The 19,526-nt window shown below is 46.9% G+C and overlaps 2 protein-coding genes across 7 annotated transcripts in view; one reads left to right on the forward strand and one right to left on the reverse strand.

Annotated features, from left to right (window-relative positions):
* The window catches only part of DAPK1 (death associated protein kinase 1), a 219,309-nt gene extending 204,492 nt beyond the window's left edge, over nt 1-14,817 (reverse strand). Inside the window, exons 1-2 of one of the 6 annotated variants that reach the window (XM_047755509.1) lie at nt 14,800-14,817; nt 13,494-13,669 (exon numbers count right to left, since the gene is read on the reverse strand). In XM_047755509.1, coding sequence (XP_047611465.1) covers nt 13,494-13,555 — 62 coding nt within the window. In that variant the 5' untranslated portion in view covers nt 13,556-13,669; nt 14,800-14,817. The other 5 variants (XM_047755504.1, XM_047755506.1, XM_047755507.1 and 2 more) reach the window with 5 other exon arrangements.
* LOC125112460 (vegetative cell wall protein gp1-like) lies at nt 14,031-17,794 on the forward strand. The gene is made up of 3 exons (XM_047754635.1): nt 14,031-14,576; nt 17,450-17,575; nt 17,735-17,794. The coding sequence occupies exons 1-3, from the start codon at nt 14,031-14,033 to the stop codon at nt 17,792-17,794; spliced, it is 732 nt and encodes a 243-aa protein (XP_047610591.1).
* The last annotated feature ends 1,732 nt before the right edge of the window (nt 17,795-19,526 follow it).

Consider the following 19,526-nt stretch of genomic DNA (forward strand, 5'->3'; position numbering starts at 1 on the left):
TCTTTCTTTTTCTTTTTTTGACTTTTTTTAGGGCCACGCTCACAGCATATGGAAGCTCCCAGGCTAGGGGTCCAATCGGAGCTGTAGCTGCCAGCCTACACCACAGCCACAGCAACACGGGATCTGAGCTGCATCTGTGACCTACACCGCAGCTCACAGCACCACCAGACCGTTAACTCACTGAACAAGGCCAGGGATCAAACCCACATCCTCCTGGATCCTAGTTAGGTTCCTTACCGCTGAGCCACGATAGGAACTCGCACATCTTCCCATCTTAACAGACCCTCCTTGATGTTAGCTCCTCCCAGGGCCTCTGGACACACTTTGGCAATGTCATCCTTGCAAGCCTGGTCTCCAGCAGGCCACTTTCAGAGGCACGGCTAAAGTCCTGGCTAATTTGTTTCTCGGGAGCTCTGTGAATCATCAACCACCCTGCTGGAGGGAGCTCAAAACGTACACCGAGCCCTGGGTCTGAGCCAGCCGGACTGGGCAGCTAAGAGGACAGATCAGATAAATGACGTCAAACGTGATAGAAGGAGCCCACCAGGCGGGCTGAGCCTAAGACGGGGAGAGAGACAGAGGTGGAAGGAAGAGAAGGAGGAAGGATGGAACTGAGGAGCTGGGAGCCATCCCCCCAACCCCACCTCTCCACCAATGCAGAACCTGCACTGGGAAATGAGGAATGGATGGGAGGTTCCTGGTCACACATCCAGAAGCATATCCTTGCTCTCTTATCAAACAGCCACGGAGTTCCCATCATGGCACAGTGGTTAACGAATCCGACTAGGAACCATGAGGCTGTGGGTTCGATCCCTGCCCTTGCTCAGTGGGTTAAGGATCTGGTGTTGCCGTGAGCTGTGGTGTAGGTTGTAGACACGGCTCAGATCCCGCATTGCTATGGCTCTGGCATAGGCTGGCAGCTACAGCTCAGATTCGACCCCTAGCCTGGGAACCTCCATATGCCTCGGGAGCGGCCCTAGAAATGGCAAAAAGACAAAAAAAAAAAAAAAACCAGCCACCATTTCTCCAGTACTGACTGTGAGCCTGGTACCAGGCCAAGCACCTTCCACGCATTTCCTATATCTCACAACAACCTTATGTGGTAGGTGTGATTATTGATTATTATCCCCCTTTCACAGATGAGAAAACTGAGTCTCACAGGAGTCGAGGGACTTCCCCAGGGAAAAGGGCTGGTGCAAGGTGAAGTGCATTTCCCAGCTAGTGCATTGTGGAGTCAGGGGTTTGGGTTCAAAGCTCTGAACCACATTCTAATTTCTGGACATGCGCCTTCGCAAGGCACCTAAACAAGGCATCCTGTGCACGTAATTGAATCCCACCCTACCTAAGAGTCACAAAAAAGCCATGTTCTCTACTCTCAGAAAGCTCACAATCCATGAGAAGAGCCAAGAATTACATGGACCAGCCAAATGTAAAAAAAATCAAAGTGGAGTTCCCGCTGTGGCTCAGTGGTAATGAACTCAACGAGTATCCAGGAGGATATAGGTTCAATCCCTGCTCAGTGGGTTAAGGATCTGGCATTGCTGTAGCTGTGGCATAGGTCACCAGCTACAGCTCCAATTCAGCCCCTAGCCTGGGAACTTTCATACGTTGCAGGTGCAGTCCTATTAAAAAATAAAAACAAAAACAAACAAAACAATAACAAAGTGACCAGTGATTTACCCCAAATTAGTAAGGGGTATACAAAATAAGAAAGAAAGAGAATCTGTACAGTGGACTAGCCATGGGTATGCTCTCAAAAGGCTGCAGGCTGAAAGTCTGTATTTGCTTCTTAGTTGTCCAGGTAAAACTTCTCTGTAATACAGATAACTTCGACTTTTCTTTTTTCTTTATTTTTTTTTTACAGCTGCACTCGCGGCATATGGAGCTTCCCAGGCTAGGGGTCGAATCGGAGCTACAGCTGCCCGCCTACACCACAGCCATAGCCATGCCAGATCCAAGCCGTGTCTGCACCCTACACCGCCACTCATAGCAACGCCAGATCCTTAACCCACTGAGTGAGGACAGGGACTGAACCCGCAACCTCATGGTTCCTAGTCGGATTTGTTCCTGCTGCGCCACGATGGGAACTCTAACTTTTTTTTTTAATTTAGTTTTTAAAAATTATACGCAACAAGGAGAATGTTTTTCCTGAAGATGAGGGCTACAATGGATGGTCCATATTAATTGGGTATATTCACCAAGCAGGATATACTCACTCAATGCCTGAATCATGCTGAGCAAAACCAAGAGATGTCACGCTTCTGCACTGCCTTTAGGCTCACCTCGCCTGTCCGCAGCTGTATTTGCCAAGCTTTCCTATCTCTCTGAGCCAAAGGCGTGGTGGGGAGGAAGGCAAGACTGATAAAACTTCCTCCTAGAAAATGTTCCACTTGTTCTAATTCACTTCCTCTCCTGAACAATTGAATCAGCTGCCTGAAGCTCCCCAGATATTCCTGGGGAATATCTGACGGGTGGGTGGAGGAAAACCCTTATCGATTCTAAATGGGGAATTTTAAATATCTTCCCTCTATTCCAAAGCTAATGTGAATTACATGGCAAAGAAATGCCTAGGACAGGCTTTCAAACAGTCATTTTATAGCTTTTTTCCACCCAAAGGGATGACAGGTAAAGATTCTACCTCATTCCGATTGTACAATGTGGAAAAAGAGACATTAGGGGGAGAACGGATATGGGTATACGTACGACTAGGTCCCTCCATTGTATGGCAGAAATTCTCACAACTTTGTAAATCAACTATACTTCAATAAAACTTAAAAGAGAGAGATTAAGGAGAACAAGAGAGTAGAAGTGCCTTAAAGTTAGCCAGGCCTTGTCCTGAACGCACGGGTGCCCCTGTAGTTAGTCTGCAGAGAAGTAAAAACCGACCAGGAAAAGGAGAAGATGAACCTATGATCATCCGAAGCCAGGGCAGTTCCTGAGGACATTTGAGGGGATGGTTCAAGCCTTACAGACAGCCGTGCACCTGCCAATTCTAGACTCTGAGTGGCAAAGACAACATTTGGAAAAGACAGCTTTCTGTATTCACCGTCCAGGTTCGGAGAGCAGAGACCCCTGGCAGGCTCTGGTTTCAATCACCCTGATGTACATACCAGGAAAATAGCAATTTTAAGATAGCAAATAACCTCTCAGCGTGTTTTTGGCTCACCAAACTTTTAGGGATGGCTGCTCCAGGTCATCAGGTGCAATTCAGCATCTTCAGCTTTAGCACTTGCCTGGGATAAGTCTATTCTCCACAGTATCATATACTCACAGTGCCCAGAGCTTTCCTTTTGTAAAGGGAAGCAGCTTGTAACTCTCAGTCTATTTAACAGTACACTCAAAAGGTTGCAGCCTTTCATCACTCTTCCAGAGACATAAATTTCTGCTGCTTACCCATAAACCACAGATTGAAAAAAAAAAGAAAGAAACAGAGAAAAATGAAAAAAAAAATGGAGCTCTACTCAAAGGAGGCAAAAAGATTTAGAAGAACTTCTCCAAGGAAGGAGGAAACATTAGAACAGTCAGCACTTCCCCAGGAGCTCCCGCTGTGGCTCAACAGGATTGGCAACAACTAGGGAGCACAGGGACGTGGGTTCAGTCCCTGGCCTGCCACAGTGGGTTACGGATCTGGCATTGCTGCAGCTGCAGCCTCAGTCACAACTGTGGCTCAGATCTGATCCTTGTCCTGGGAGTTCCATATGCCACAAGGTAGCAAAAAAAAAAGAGGAGTTCCTGTCATGGCTCAGTGGTTAACAAATCCGACTAGAAACCATGAGGTTGTGGGTTCGATCCCTGCCCTTGCTCAGTGGGTTAACGATCCGGCGTTGCCGTGAGCTGTGGTGTAGGTTGCAGATGCGGCTTGGATCTGGCGTTGCTGTGGCTGTGGCGTAGGCCGGTGGCTACAGCTCCGATTCGACCCCTAGCCTGGGAACCTCCATGTGCCATGGGAGCAGCCCAAGAAACGGCAAAAAGACCAAAAAAAAAAAAAAAAGATAATCAGCACTTTCCCGTTGTGGCTCAGCAGTAACAATCCCAACTAACACCCATGAGGACCTGGGTTAAATCCCTGACCTCACTTGGTGGGTTTAAGATCCAGCATTGCTGTGAGCTGCGGTGTGGGTTGCAGATGTGGCTTGGTGTAGGCCAGCAGCTGTAACTCCAATTTGACCCCTAGCCTGTGAACTTCCGAGTACTGTGGGTGTAGCCCTAAAAAGACAAAAAAAAAAAAAAAAAGAACAGAATCAGCACTATCTACTGACCTCTGCTCCCCCAAGCCACTCCCTATATGTCCCAAGTTAGCCTTCTGTCACTATTTTGTCCCATTGCCTAAGACATATTTATTCTCCCACATATACAGCCTAGTTGTAGACAGTGGTATGAGTTGCTAGGCAGACACTTCAGAGGAGAATCTGATCCTCTTCATGATGGGACCAAAAAAGGTACTGATTCCTTCTCCTACATTTCTAGAAAATTCTCCACTGGGGGGGGAAGGCATGGCCAGGAACAACAGCATGGAAGACTGAAGGAAGGTCTCCAAAGTATTCATAAACTTGGAGTTCCCGTCGTGGCTCAGTGGTTAACGAATCCGACTAGGAACCATGAGGTTGTGGGTTCAATCCTTGGCCTTGCTCAGAGGGTTAAGGATCCGGCGTTGCCGTGAACTGTGGTGTAAATCGCAGACATGGCTTAGATAACATGTTGCTGTGGCTCTGGCGTAGGCCAGCTCCAATTGGACCCCTAGCCTGGGAACCTCCGTATGCCACGGAAAGCAGCCCTACAAATGGCAAAAAGACTAAATAAATAAATAAATATTTTTTAAAAGTTAAAAAAAAACAAAGTCTTAAAAAGCGGAGCATGACAATGTGAGAAATAAAGAATGTATACATGTATGTGTAACTGGGTCACCATGCTGTACAGTCGAAAATTGACAGCACACTGTAAACCAGCTATAATGGAAAAAATAAAAATCATTAAAAAAAAAGTTTTAAAGGGAAGGGTTGCATGGCTTCAAAGATAGAAAACAATGAACTAGGGAAAAGCCTATTCAACAACGGAAAAAAAAAAAAAAAGGAAACTTGCTCATTCCTTATACGTGAAAACTCGCTCCATCAACCATTATCACAGATATTTAAAAACCAGCCCCATCCATCCCATTTTATCAAAGTTAAGAATAATCAGACAGTTTTGACAGAAAATAAAATGTGTCCCCCGGGAGTCCATAGGCAGAGCCAAATTTCCCAGCAGAAAACCATCAGGTTATGAATCGAAGCACCAGCAACATCAACTTTTCAAACACCAGAGATAAGCAGGTCACAGCACTCATTCGTTCCAGCACTGTGCTCCTCATCCAAAGGTGAAGGTGTTTATAGAAGGAAAAAACACCCGTCACAGCTTTCTCCCCGCCTCCTTCCCCTCTTGATGTCTCTGAATATGCATCACTAAATAAAATTTCTCATGCTCACAAATGAAAGGTCCATGAGGAGGACATACGGAAAGCCCCCCGGTCATTTCGCAGAGGTGAGCAACATTATACTTAAATGACTGCCTGGGAGTTCCCACTGTGGCAAAGCAGAAACAAATCCGACTAGGAACCATGAGGTTTCGGGTTCCATCGCAGGCCTCTCTCAGTGGGTTAAGGATCCAGCATTGCCGTGAGCTGTGGGTGTAGGTCACAGATGCAGCTTAGATCCTGCATTGCTGTGGCTGTGGCTGTGGCTGTGGATGGCGGCTGTAGCTCCAATTTGACCCCTAGCCTGGGAATTTCCATATGCCAAGGGGGTGGCCCTAAAAAGCAAAAAAAAAAAAAAAAAAGACTGCGATGTGGTCTGAAAGCCACACGAGCCCTCAGTGTCACAGAGAAGTGATCAACAGTTCAACGGTCAAATAGGATCACACCTGTCAGCTAGCATCAGAGATTAGTTACCAGCACATGACAAGTTCAGTTTTGTTTCAGACTGGGATTGAAAATAAGATCAACTGTTTTCAGGTTTTAGACTTTTTCCCTATAAAACTCCATTAAACCTAGAATAGGGATACACTTTCTGTGTTACCTAAGAGAGACTCAATAGTTAGACAAAGTTAAAGATTTATTATGTTGGAGTTTCCACTGTGGCACAGTGGAAACGAATCCAACTAGTAACCATGAGGTTGCGGGTTCGATCCCTGGCCTCATTCAGTGGGCTAAGGATCCGGTATTGCTGTGGGCTGTGGTGTAGGTCTCAGACACGGCTCAGATCCTATGTTGCTGTGGCTGTGGCGTAGGCCAGCAGCTGTAGCTCCAATTCGACCCCTAGCCTGGGAATCTCCATATGCCAAAAAAAAAAAAAGATTTATTATGTTGCATTTTTTTATCTTCTTTTTAAGGCCACACCTGTGGCATATGAAAGTTCCCGGTCCAGGGGTCAAATCAGAGCTGCAGCTGCCAGTCTATACCACAGCTCACGGCAACACCAGATCCTGCACCCACTGAGTGAGGCCAAGGATCAAACCCCATCCTCACGGAGACTATGTCAGGTTCTTACCTGCCGAGCCACAAGGGAACTCCATTAACCCCATTTTAGATGATGCAGAAAAACTCAAGGTCCATCATTTTTCCCTCCACTCTCTCCTAACTGTGCCTTTAAAGGACTTCATTTAGAATGTTAACAAAGTGACAAATTGGATTTATTATAAATAATTACACTGCCATCTAATCTCCTTCGAGGCCGAGGAATGAGGCATTCAGTTGTGATAACCAACCACAACAAACCACAGCAAAACAATGAAGTCTCACCTTTCGCAGAAAGGCTCAATCACCCCCAGCCCTCAACCAGACAGACGAGGGCCGCTCAATGAAATAAGAAACTGTCATTTAGGGGTGGCTCACTGGCCAGAGCCAAGGCTCTTACATACTCCATGACTCAAAGGTTAAACAACAATGAGAGTGTTCTGTGAACTTTCTAAAAAGCTAAACTATTAACTTTAGGACCTGGGGTAAACCCATGGGCTATACTTGCGCCATTCAGAACCGCAGGGCATGAGCCATTTGGAAAAGGTGAGAAGGTCACGTGTGTTGTCAAGTGCCTGTGAGAGTTCTGAGCTCCAAGGGTCAGCCTCTGGCTGGGGTGAAAATGCAAACCTGCCGGGAAAGGGTTACCAGTTTCTCCTGATGGGCCTTTCCAATGGCAAGTCCGGAAATGGAGTGGCCTTAGATGGCTGCCCAGATCACTTCCATTAACTATCAGTGTTATCCGGCTTCCAAAAAAGGATCATTGCCAGATCCTAAGTAGTGTGAGCAACTTAATGCAAACAGGCCTGCCTGGGGGCTTGAGTCCCTCTCTTGCTACAACCGACCAGCTGCAGAAGCCACCTGGCCTGTGGCAAGAGGACTTGCTGACCTCTTCTAGGTCTAAGGGCCCAAGGGTCCTGGGCTGCCCTTCACCAATGAAAGCTCCTCCCCTCCACCAGCAGGTGGCTTTCTCCGACCCCTGATCAGAAGTAAGTTTCCACCAAAATCCCATTCTGCTTCATTTAACCAAAATCCCTGGTAAGGTTAGGTACACAAAGCAATTGGCCAGAGTTAAGGGTGTTAAGTTTCCTAACACACTCCCCTGCAAGGTGTCCCAGAGGTCAGACAAGGTAATCTTGACCTTGTCGCTGACCCCTTATGGCCCCATGTCTGAAGGTGTCCACAGACACCCCAGACACACACACACACACACACACACACACACACACACACACCCTCTTGAAAGAAATGGTTTCTGCCTTCTATGGGTTACAGCTTTGCTGGGAGCTCCGAGAATATGTTTGACAAGGTCACCTCTTCCGATATAGACCTACATTGCAATTACTGAAATTAATCTGAGCAGCCATCTCTGTGAGCTTATTGTGTTTTTTCATGGCTTTGCCAGGGCGTGCCAGTGCTAGGGGATCTTTAGGTTCCTAAGCAACGGGGTGAGACCCAAGCCTAAAATGAAAAGGCATGGATTAAAAAGCCCATGCATTCAAGCGGCAAGCATTTAGTGAGCACCTAGTGTCATGCACCTAATTAGAAGTCCCATTCAAAGCTCTCCAGCTTCCTGCTCCATAAGCACCTCCAAACCCTAGGTTCCTGGCCCCAGGGAACCTAATTTCTACATCCCCAGGTGGTCCAGAGCCAGGGCTAGCAAGCAAGCATTCAACCCAACTGCCACTCACTATCATCACCATGCCTCCCCCTTCACATTCTGGAAGACTATTATTAGACCTCCCTCAAATGCATAAAATTTTAAAATCCCAGATCGTTCTCTCTAATACATATATTTGAACGTTCTCTCTCTTAAACCATTGCAGCCTTCCCTATCAGAGGAACTATCTGAAGGCACGTGGAAACAGAGATGCAAAGAGAAAACTCACATTCCGCCCAGTCCTGGGAGGATCTCGCTGGTCAACCTCGTGAGCCTGTGTGTCCCACCTCCAAGGAGAAAACAAGCTGGGGACTCTCTCCTCCCATCCCCACGGAATTGCCAGTATTTTTAGGACTGAGTCCTGCAGTGCACAGCAAACCAACTGAAAGATGTTCTCAGACTGTCGGTGTTTATGCCAATTCCTTGTGTCAATTAAAATGCCTATGGACTTTCTGCCAAAAGGAGAGTGTCTGCCCTTTGGACTATTAGCTTCCAGGGACCATCCAAACAAAGGCAGAATACTTAATGCTCCACTTTGTTTTGTTCAAAACTGATCTTGTGCTTGGAAATTTTGGCTGCCCTGCACATTACTGGTCAGCCAGAGAATGCAAGAGCAAAAACAGCTTTTATTTGGATGAGCTGCAGCCTTTAATATCCTAAGTTCTTCCCTGCCAGTCATCCCTATTGAGGGCCATATACATGTAAATATATATATATATATTTTTTTTTTTCGTCTTTTTGCTATTTCTTTGGGCTGCTCCTGCGGCATATGCAGGTTCCCAGGCTAGGGGTCGAATCGGAGCTGTACCGCTGGCCTACGCCAGAGCCACAGCAACTCAGGATCCGAGCCGCGTCTGCAACCTACACCACAGCTCACGGCAACGCCGGATCGTTAATCCACTGAGCAAGGGCAGGGACCGAACCCGCAACCTCATGGTTCCTAGTCGGATTCGTTAACCACTGCGCCACGATGGGAACTCCGTATATATATATTATATATGTGCACATCTGTGTATTCATGTGCTTTACAAATATTAATCCATTCATTCAAGCAGCAAGCATTTCTGGAGCACCTAGTGTCACGTACCCAATTAGGCATAAGAGATAAAAAATGACAAGCAAGTCCAAGGTCCCAACCCTGTGACAAGCTGTAGGGAAAGCAGATAATCAGGTAAGTAATGAGTCTGCATTGTGGCAAATGCTGTAACAGGGAAAAGAGGTTATTAAAAATAATATCGGAGGCAGCGACTCTGTGTCAGATGTTTACAGCCACTGCCTCTAATTCTCATGACACCCTGCAAACGCAGGTGTCTCCCCACTTCCCAAATGAGTGTGCCAGGTTGTCCCACACCGCACCCCGCCTCTCCATCAATGTCAGCATCCACAGCAGCATCATTTACATCTCAAATCCCCATTCTGGTCTCAGTCTAGTACCTGCCTGCCGGCCTGCAGGAGCTTATTCAGGCATCGATCAAACTTTTGCCCAGAATTATACAGCACACACCCTGAAGGAACTTTTCAAGGCAGCTGAACGGAGCAATACGAGAATATTAATAACACAAAGCAACGATGGAGCATGGAGGGGGCAGTCTGTGGCCATGACCAGTGGAGCTTCAGACAGCAACCAGCTTTGTCTGGTTTCTGAGAGGGAGAGATCATTGTGGAAAGAGTTACTCAGGAGGTGGGAGCCAGATCTTAAGATCACATAAGGTCAGACAGTAGAAGAGGAAGGCAGGCCAGTCCTTGAGGAAAGCAGCGCTCAGAAAGTGCCCAGAAAGCTCACAGGTTGGGCTCAACCACCGCCCAGGGTGTAACTGGAGCCCAATGGCGGGACGAGCCAGTCTTCAACGGCCCCAAGTGCCAAATGATAAGAGATGCTAGGGCACCTGGGACATCAAAATGACCCAGTGTAATAGCACAGGGAGAAATCCAAAGGTATAAGAACTCCTCCCCAAAACCATGACATGTGACAGCATTAGTTCTTCAGTCCACCTCCTAGAACAGAAGGTGAGACCCAAAGGGCCTCCTGGACTCACACACAGGTCACCCAGCAATCTTCTATAGGTGACAGGACCATTCACTGCAGGGACTTGTTGCCACTTGGAGGGTGTGCAAGTTCAAGGCCAGAGCTGCATTATTTGGAATCAGAGCAGAAGGGCCAAGGCTGTCAGCACAGTTCTTCCCCATGACCCTTAGCCAGCAGGACCTCCCTGCCCCAAATTGGTAAACAGACACTTAAAAGAATATTGAGTTGCAAACCAAGTTATTAGCATGCCTGGAATACTCACATGTCTTGGCCAGTCCTACCGATTATATCAATATTTGTTTAACTCTTGACTGCTGATAAAATACTTTTACATGGCTTAGATGACTGGACATTCACAAGAGCCATGAACTAAGCACCAGGCCTCTCATTTTATAGAAGAAGATCCAGCAGGTCAGAGAAGGTAGGTGACTTCTTCACTTACAGGTTATAGAGCCAGCCAGTTGTAGAGTCAATTTTGGACCAGAATACCTGTCTGCTCTATCACTACTGCAAATAATCATAATACTTTTTAAGTTCTTTAGGATTGACAGAAAGCTTTTGACAGTAGTCCTGGGCAGGACACACACTAATATACATAGACAGATAGACAGACAGGCAGGCACACACACACCCTCACCCCCGTACATACATACTCTCTGTTTTTCTAAAAGTAAAGTAACAGCAGTAGCAATCATAATGCTATTTCCTACCTGTTGAAAAACCCACCTTCCTCTCCTGTAGCTACGGACTTTGACTCAGTACATTTACAAGGTAAGCGAGTAGCTGCTATTTAGATTGCCGCCAAAGATAGGTAGGGAAAGTCTTCTTTTTTGTTTTGGTCTTTTTAGGGCTGCATTCACGGCATATGGAGATTCCCAGACTAGGGGTCCAATGGGAGCCGTAGCCGCCTACACCACAGCCAGAGCAACACGGATCCGAGCCACGTCTGCCGCCTACACCACAGCCAGAGCAACACGGATCCAAGCCACGTCTGCGACCTACACCACAGCTCACAGCAAGGCCAGATCCTTAACCCACTGAGCGAGGCCAAGGATGGAACCTGCATCCTCATGGATACTAGTCAGATTCCTTTGCCACTGAGCCACAACAGGAACTCCGATAGGGAAAGTCTTACATCCCAGATGTTGGATGGTTCAGAACTCACTGTTTAGAACAACCTCGCTTTTGTGTTAAATATCTGCCAATTTCTGTTTTCTGCCACTAAGCTCCTGCCTCCACATCCCATGTTGTCTCAGTGACACACAGAGCAGCATCTTTCCTATTATGTCCATTTCATGTCAGGATTTGTTTTCAGGAAGGAGGTAATTCCCAGCAGACATAAAATTCATAAGACTTGAGGAGGGAAACAAAAAAAAAAAACAAACACCCATTACTGCATTTCTAAACAAAAGATCAGACAGCATGCATTCTTTATTTTTAAAAATCTCCAACTCCCAGTTTTTCAGAGCACTTCTTTCAAACTCACAGGTCACCTACAATAAAGTATTCAATAAACAATCTGTCAATTAGTCTTGCACAGTCGGGGCAAAACTATACACAGAAACGTAGAACAAGCCAAAATCAAAGCAAAATACTAGTGACAAATGAGCCAACCACTTGTCATCGAAGAGGCAGAGGGCCTGTCATCACACCCACGAAATAAAGATCACAAACTCCCTCACCAGCCACAGGGAGGCCTCATTTTTTTTCTCTTCTCATAACACATAATTCTACCAAAAGATTTTCACGAAAATAAGGTCAACATATTTAATCTATAAAGCAATCATCTCACCTACTTTGAATCATCCTTCTTTAGAAGAGAATTTATATAATCAGGCCACACTACACAAACAGAATTAAAATATATTTTTTTCACCTTTTTCCCTTGCTACCAAAGGAAAACGCCATGTACCATGGATCTTGCTTAAAAAAAAAAACCACGCAGGAATAAAGTGACTTCATTCTAGGTAAACGAAGTATTTCAACCACATGCCCTTAAACCTTAACTTTAAACATATCCAGGAAACATGACTTTTTAAAAATAATTCAATGAATTTTATTATATTTATAGTTGTACAACCAAAATATGACTTTTGAGAGCTCCCTTCATTTAGTCACTCAGTAAATCCCCAACATACAGTTAGCTCCTCTTAGGCACGAGCCCCCAATGACTTCAAGTCCATACTAAACGCGGACAGAAATATTCTGATACAGCAACTTTAAAAAAGTCACTTCCTTTCTGAACTATCACTTGAAAAATCATTTTAGTGAAAATCAACTTTCACAATTCTTGTTAGGTAATCTAGGGTGTGGGTGTTTTTGAATTTCCTTTTCATGGGGAAAAAAGGAAGCACTGAATCAGGACATCAGGGGTCTATGAAAAAAGATGTATTTTGATACACATGGAAATAAACACATACTTTTTTGTTTGCTTAAAGATCCTTTTATCTACTTGACTCACAACATAAATACGCTGCAGTCAAATTCCCGATGTTGAATTTAAATTTGGGTGTGGAATCTGGCTTTTCTGCTAAAGTTAGACCAGGGCACTACCTACCCTGTCAAATCCCTGGTGAAAGGGAAACCCATCCAGCCCTTGGAGGCCCCCAATGAAATCCTTCTTTGTTCACCTGGAACTGAAAGGCTTCACATTCAGAATCACAGCTCCCTCCCGCAGCACTGGAAGTATGCTCTGAATCCAGATAGCCATATTAGACTCTCAATCAGGGATTTGTTAAAAATTTAACGTTGCGAATGAAACCAGAGCAACCACTGATACCAACCACGTAATTAAATTCATGGTTCAAGGAAGTTTCAAAATCCAATTCAACATCTGACAAGTCTCCATGTGTGACCTACCTATACTTGTGCATACCACTCTTGAAAACTCAGAAAAAGGGCAAGTCTTAAGCTTTTAAAAATAAGCCTATTAATCAGTTTGTACTTCGTCTAAATCACACATAAGAGCGAACTCCAGCTGCAATTATATCTCAGCTTCTGCCTTATTCTGGCAGAAGGACCACGGCTGACAAGAGTTACTGCAGACAATTAAATCTCTTGTCCAGGAGTCTTGATCCATACACCCTGTGTCATAATCTAACACTGAAATCACCCCTCCACCCCCCAGCCCCCAGGATTAGGTCGTTTATTTCTGGTCCCTGGTCCTCACTGGGTTAGTAACTCTTTTCTCTATAATTTGCGCGTCTCCTGGAAGGGCAAGGGAGACGCCTGACTTCAAACTGCATTTGTTTACCGCCCACTGCCTGCAATAACATGCATTCCCACAACCCAGAAGCGTCCGCTTCCGGCACCCCCAGTACCTGCCAAGTTCCTCGCCGGTGTCGTAGTAATCGTCCACGTTTTCCTGCCTGAACACCGTCATGATAAACTGTCACGCCTCACCAAAGCCCAGCGCACTTCAGCTCCGCTTCCCAAACCATCACCACCGCTCCTGCTCCTGCGCCTCCGTGGGCCCCTCATGCATGAGAGTCCCGTCCTTTAAAAAAAAAAAAAAAAAAAAAAAAGGTAATAAGAATAACAAAATGACAACTCCCAAAGGAAGTACCTCTCCCCAGGGCTAAGACCCACTCGCTGAAGACCACCTTTCCGGAGCTGCCCCTCCCCTCCGGGTGGAGAGGAGCACTCTTTGTTAAACCCAAGCCAGGGACGCCCCCAGCCCCGCATCGCCCGCGCACGCGTGGGGCCGAGCACAACCGCACCCCAAGGTCCGCTTCCCCGAAAGCAAGGCGCTGGGCTAGGATCAAAATCGGCTCCGGAAGTGGCTGGCCTCCCCACCTCCTCTTTCTCTGCACACACACGCCCACCCAGCTCCCCACCTCCAGGGGCGCCGCGGAAGAATGAAGCCCTCGCCCGGGCGGAACACTGCTCGCTGGAAGCATCCCTCTCCTGCCTGCAGCGGCGGTGCAGCCCCCGCGCCACCTCTCGGCTCCCGCACCTCCCCGGCCACCTTCTCTCCTCCCTCGAGCCACGCAGTCCCCAGAGGCACATTCCTGGCGACTCCAGCTCCGTTACCCGGCCGACCCGGCTTGCGGCCGCCCGGGGGAGCAAGGGAGGGAAGGGAGCGGCCGAGGGAGGCGCGGCCGCCCGCTCCCGGTCCCTGCGCCTCGACACAAAGCGCCCGGCCCGCGCCACCTGTTTCCACCCGACCCACGAGGCCGGGGGCCCCTCCCGACTGTGATCCCACTTCTCCCCGCAGTCAAGTTTACCCCGCCTCGGCCTTCCCGGTGGTCCAGGCGGCTGCCGGGGCAAACCCCGCCGCGCCGCGGCCGCGAAAGCAAAAGCAGGCGGCGGGGCCCGGGAGGAGCCGGAGAGCCGCGCGCGGCCACTCACCCGGGCGCCCGGGAGCTGCCCGGGTCCCTCCGGAGCGCTGTCCGAGGCCAACGGTAGGCGCCAGCGCCGGGAGCGAGCGGGGCGGCGGCGGGAGCGCAGGGAGGCAGCAAGTGAGGACGCTGATCCCGCGCGCGTCCGCCCGGCGTCGGCTCGGCTGAGCTCTCCCACTCCAGCTGCAGAGCAGCCCTCGGCTCCTCGCCGCCTTCCGGGCGGAGGGCGGCCGGCAGGCGGCCAATGGGGGACCCCGCGGGCGGGCTGGCGACACGGCCCACCCACCTCCGAGCTGCCCGGCCCGGCCGTTGCTGCGGGTGCTGTGCTGCGCTGGCTGCTCCTCCCCGCTCGGGGCTCGCTGGCGCGCTCTACCGCGCACACCCCCGCACACACCCACTCACCCCGCACCCGCGTGGGGAGCGCAGCCATCGCGGCCGCGCGCACCGTGGGCGCCCCACCTGTGACACGCCGAGACCTGCCTCCTTTGGCGGGATTCCAGGGAAATGTCCTGCAAATGTGTCCTGAGCGCCTAGGGTGGGCCAGACACTGTGCTGGGCACCGGGAAATCACAGGGAGCATAATAGGTTTAAAAAAATCCCTGCCCTCGTGACACTTGCATTATGGTGGCGAAGCTAGACAATAAATATGTAAGCAAATAAACGAGATCACTTTAGATCCATTCTATGGAGACAAAATTGAAGGATAATGAGATAGAGAATGACAGGGCGGGAGTGGGCCACATTAGGTGGCGTTCCCCTCCAGGACAGGCCTTTTGAGCTGGGATTTGAACTATAAGAAGGTATGAGGAGTTCCTGCCTTGGCACAACTGGATCAGCAGCATCTTGGGAAGAACGCAGGTTCGATTCCCCCATAGGCCAGTACAGCGGGTTAAGGATCCAGTGTTGCAGCGGCTGCAGTTAAGGCCACGTCTACGGCTCGGATCTGACTCCTGGCCTGGGAACTTCAGATGTACAGGGTGGCCAAAAAATGAAAAAAATAAAAATAAAAAAGAAGGTATGAAACCAGAGAAGAAAGGTTTTAGGTCTCAGAGGCCGAAGGAAGCAGCAGAAACGAAAGGTCTATGCGTGCTGTCCAATATGGTATTGAGTACAGATGACATGTGGTTAGTCCCAAATGAAGAGTCCAAGAAGGGTGAAATACACATGGGATTCCAAGACTTGAATATTTTTTATATTAAATGCATGTTCAAATGATAATATTTGGGATGTGTTGGGTTAAACAAAAGCTATTATCAAAATTAATTTCACCTTTTCCTTTTTAAAATACAGATACTAGAAAATATGAGTACCTGTGTGGTTTGCAGTTCTATTTCAGTGGGCTGTGCTGCTCTACACAGAGACCCCATGTCTACTGGAGACCCTTATCCATACTCTCTGCTTCTTCTTTTTTTTTTTTTTTTGTCTATTTAGGGCCGAACCCATGGCATATGGAGGTTCCCAGGCTAGGGGTCCAATCAGAACCATAGCCACCAGAGCCACAGCAATGCAAGATCCAAGCCATGCCTTCCACCTACACCACAGCTCAGGGCAACGCCAGATCCTTAACCTACTGAGCGAGGCCAGGGATTGAACTCACGTCCTCATGGATGCTAGTCCAGTTCGCTAACTGCGGAGCCACAACAGGAACTCCTTCTTATCTTTTTTTTTTTTTTTTTCCCCTTTCCATACACTCTACTTCTTACCCCGTGCCTCCACCAAGCCCTGGAGTAGGGGGAACAGAAAGGATGTTTCCCATAGGAACTGCTGGGGAATCACTAAAACTGAAAAGCTCCTTCAGGGAACTGAGAATTACTAAAACTTTGTAAACCCTCTGAGATTTCAGAGCCATGTCATGGTTCAAATTTCCAGATTTTCTAAAATGAGATGGTTTACACTCTCTTTAGTTCAACAAAAATTTTTGAAGGGGGTGGGGAATGCCCATCAGCTCTTATGCTTTATGTCAGACCTTCCTCTTTAAAGAACAGTTCATTCAATGGCCCAAAGGAAGGGCACGCATTCATGATGATGGAATCAAGATTCCAAATTGGGAAATTGATAAGTGGTTCGTTTGAGAGTTGATACAAAAGGATCTGAAGAGGTGAGAAATGCAGTCAAAAATAATAACAAAAAAATGATTCATCTGGGGGAAATGCAACTGAATACATCTGTTGGAGGGGGATTAAAAAACAGATTCTTGGAAAATTCGAAAATGCTGATGGATGACTGCTTTAAGGGTAATATTTTTCCTGTGAAATAAATGTGTGTTTTCCAAGACAATGAGAAGGACTGGCTCCTTGGGGACTAGCATGTCCTTTTTTTTTTTTTTTTTGGTCTTTTTGCCATTTCTTGGGCTGCTCCCGCAGCATATGGAGGTTCTCAGGCCAGGGGTCTAATTGGATCTGTAGCTGCTGGCCTACACCAGAGCCACAGCAACGCGAGATCCTTAACCCACTGAACAAGGCCAGGGATTGAACCTACAACCTCATGGTTCCTAGTTGATTCGTTAACCACTGAGCTATGACGGGAACTCCCTAGCATGTCTTTTCTACATGCTGATCACAGGAGAGCTTCTGCAGTAGCAAAAAAGTGCAGGCAGGGCTTGGGAGTCACAAAATTGGATCCAGTATGGGTGGAACCATTCAATCCTAGCTGTGAATGACCCTGGCTGGGTCCCTTTCCTCTGAGTTTCACGTCTGCCCTAATTTAGGCAAGCATTTTAGAGAGGGAAATGTGCCCAGACATTCAATGAAGATGCAGAGTCTAATTCTCCCCATGAATACAAGTTGGCATGAGTGGCTTGATTCTAAGAAACTGTACAAGTGATGCAGTGTAACATCCTTCTAAGGTTTGGTCATAAGGTGTTAGAGCTTCTGCCTGCTTAAAACTCTCTCTTGCTCACTCTCTTGCTCTCTCGCTCTCTCCACTCACTCTGGAAGCCTTCAGCTGCCATGGTTACCCTGGGGCTGCCATGTGGAGAGACCACAGAGAGAAGCCCAAGGAAGCCAGCTGTTCCAGCCCCACCTCCACCCCCCAGCTATTCGTGTCTTCACAGCCCAAGTTCTGTGAGTAGCATAAATGATTGTTACTGTTTTAAGTCACTATCTTGGGGTGGTTTATTAGAGGCAATAGATAACTCATAAGAAAACCTAACTCAATGTGTACCACATGCCAGGCAGATGAAATTATCTCTTGCTTAATCTTCAAACAACTCTGTAAATCAGTTGGTTTTTTCCACTTTGTACTACACCTTCTTCGTCTCAGTTCCACCACCTGCCAAATGAGGAAAATAATAGACCCGGTGTATGCCTCAGAGTTGCTGAGAGATTCAGTAGAGATAATGCATGAAACAGAACCTTGTACATTGTAAGAGACACCAGAATGTTGATATTACATTTTCTATCATGTTCCAAGCAAGAAGAACTTTGAAAGACATCTCTTCCATGGAGGATAACTAAACTATTAATCCTGAAATTATGAGATTCAAGCTGTAAGGGACTTCCATGAAAAGAACTTGATGATGTTATGGACTATGGCTTATGATAATCGTGGTAATAACATTTAAAACAGATTCAAGTAGAGAATTTAGGACATTATTTTAAATCTGCATTAATCAGGGTAAAATAACTGTTGCTATAAAATGCCACAGATCTCGGAAGTTTGACACATTCATGGTTTATTTCTTGCTCTCAGCACAGATGTTTGCAGGGACCAGAAAAAGAGCTCTACTCCACACAGTCATTCAGGGACCCAGGCTTCTGCCTTCTCATAGACCCATGGTTCCCTTGGTGCATTGAGTTTCTCCATTGATATTTTTCATTCTCTGAAGAGAGAAGAGAGAATCCATAGAGGACTGTATTGGAGATTTATTTCGGGGGGTCAAGTTTGAAGTCTAAGGCTTAACCATTTCTTGGGCAAGATGTTCTAAGATAAATCAAAGTGAAACACACTAGCTCAGTTTACCTTCGGGTTTTTGTTGTTTTTTGTTTTGTTTTGTTTTTGTTTTTGTTTTGTCTTTTTAGGGCTGTATCCGTGGCATGTGTAAGTCCCCAGGCTAGAGATTAATCGGAGCTGCAGCTGCTGGCCCATGTCACAGCCACAGCAACACAGGATCCAAGCTGTGTCTGTGACCTATACCATAGCTCATGACCTATACCACAACTCACGGCAACACCGGATTCTTAACCCACTGAGCAAGGGCAGGGATCAAACCTCATGGCTACTAGTTACTGCAGAGCCACAACAGGAACTCTATGGGTTATTTTTTAATAACTTGCCTTTGGCTTTTATCAAGGGCTAATAGATATATACTTTTAAAGACATTTGTTTTTCATTTGTTGGTTTGGTTTGGTTTATTTGCTTGTTTTTGCCTATGTCCATGGCATGCAGAAGTTCCCGGCCACGGACCAAACCTGCACTGCAGCAGCAATCTGAGCCCTAGCAGTAACAATGCCAGGTCCTTAACCCACTGAACCACCAAGGAACTCCCAAGGGCTAATGATTTTTAAATGGCCTCATGAAGAATGTTTCTGTACCTGTGGTTTCCCTATTGAAGAGAGTGCCCATTATACAGTTGCATGCCTCTTAAGTAGACAGTCACATAACTGACTTAAATTCCTCTTAGCACTGAGTGCTAAGAGAATGTATCACTACCGATTAAATTAGACAATGAAAATTATAGAGCTCACTCTCTTCTCCATTTGCCCCTGGCTTCCAGGAAGCATGTGGCAAGGTTAGAAAGTACAATCCTCCAAGTAGTGTCCAATTTACCATATTCTCTGAATCAATCAATAAGCATTTATTCTCTGATACATATTTATTGTCTAGTATAGATACTAAGGATGCAAAGATAAGTAAAACATTTTCTATCCTGAAGCAACTTAGTCCAGTGAGGGCGACTTAAGAGCAAAGAGACAATTCCATTAGAATGTGGTGGTGCTAGATATAATCCATTTATTTCTCTAGATGTATTATCTACCTTTCTCCACCCTTACAGGTCAACAGACTGAGCTGTAA

The sequence above is a fragment of the Phacochoerus africanus genome, chromosome 12 (genome assembly GCF_016906955.1).
Source record: "Phacochoerus africanus isolate WHEZ1 chromosome 12, ROS_Pafr_v1, whole genome shotgun sequence".
Classification (NCBI taxonomy): domain Eukaryota; kingdom Metazoa; phylum Chordata; class Mammalia; order Artiodactyla; family Suidae; genus Phacochoerus; species Phacochoerus africanus.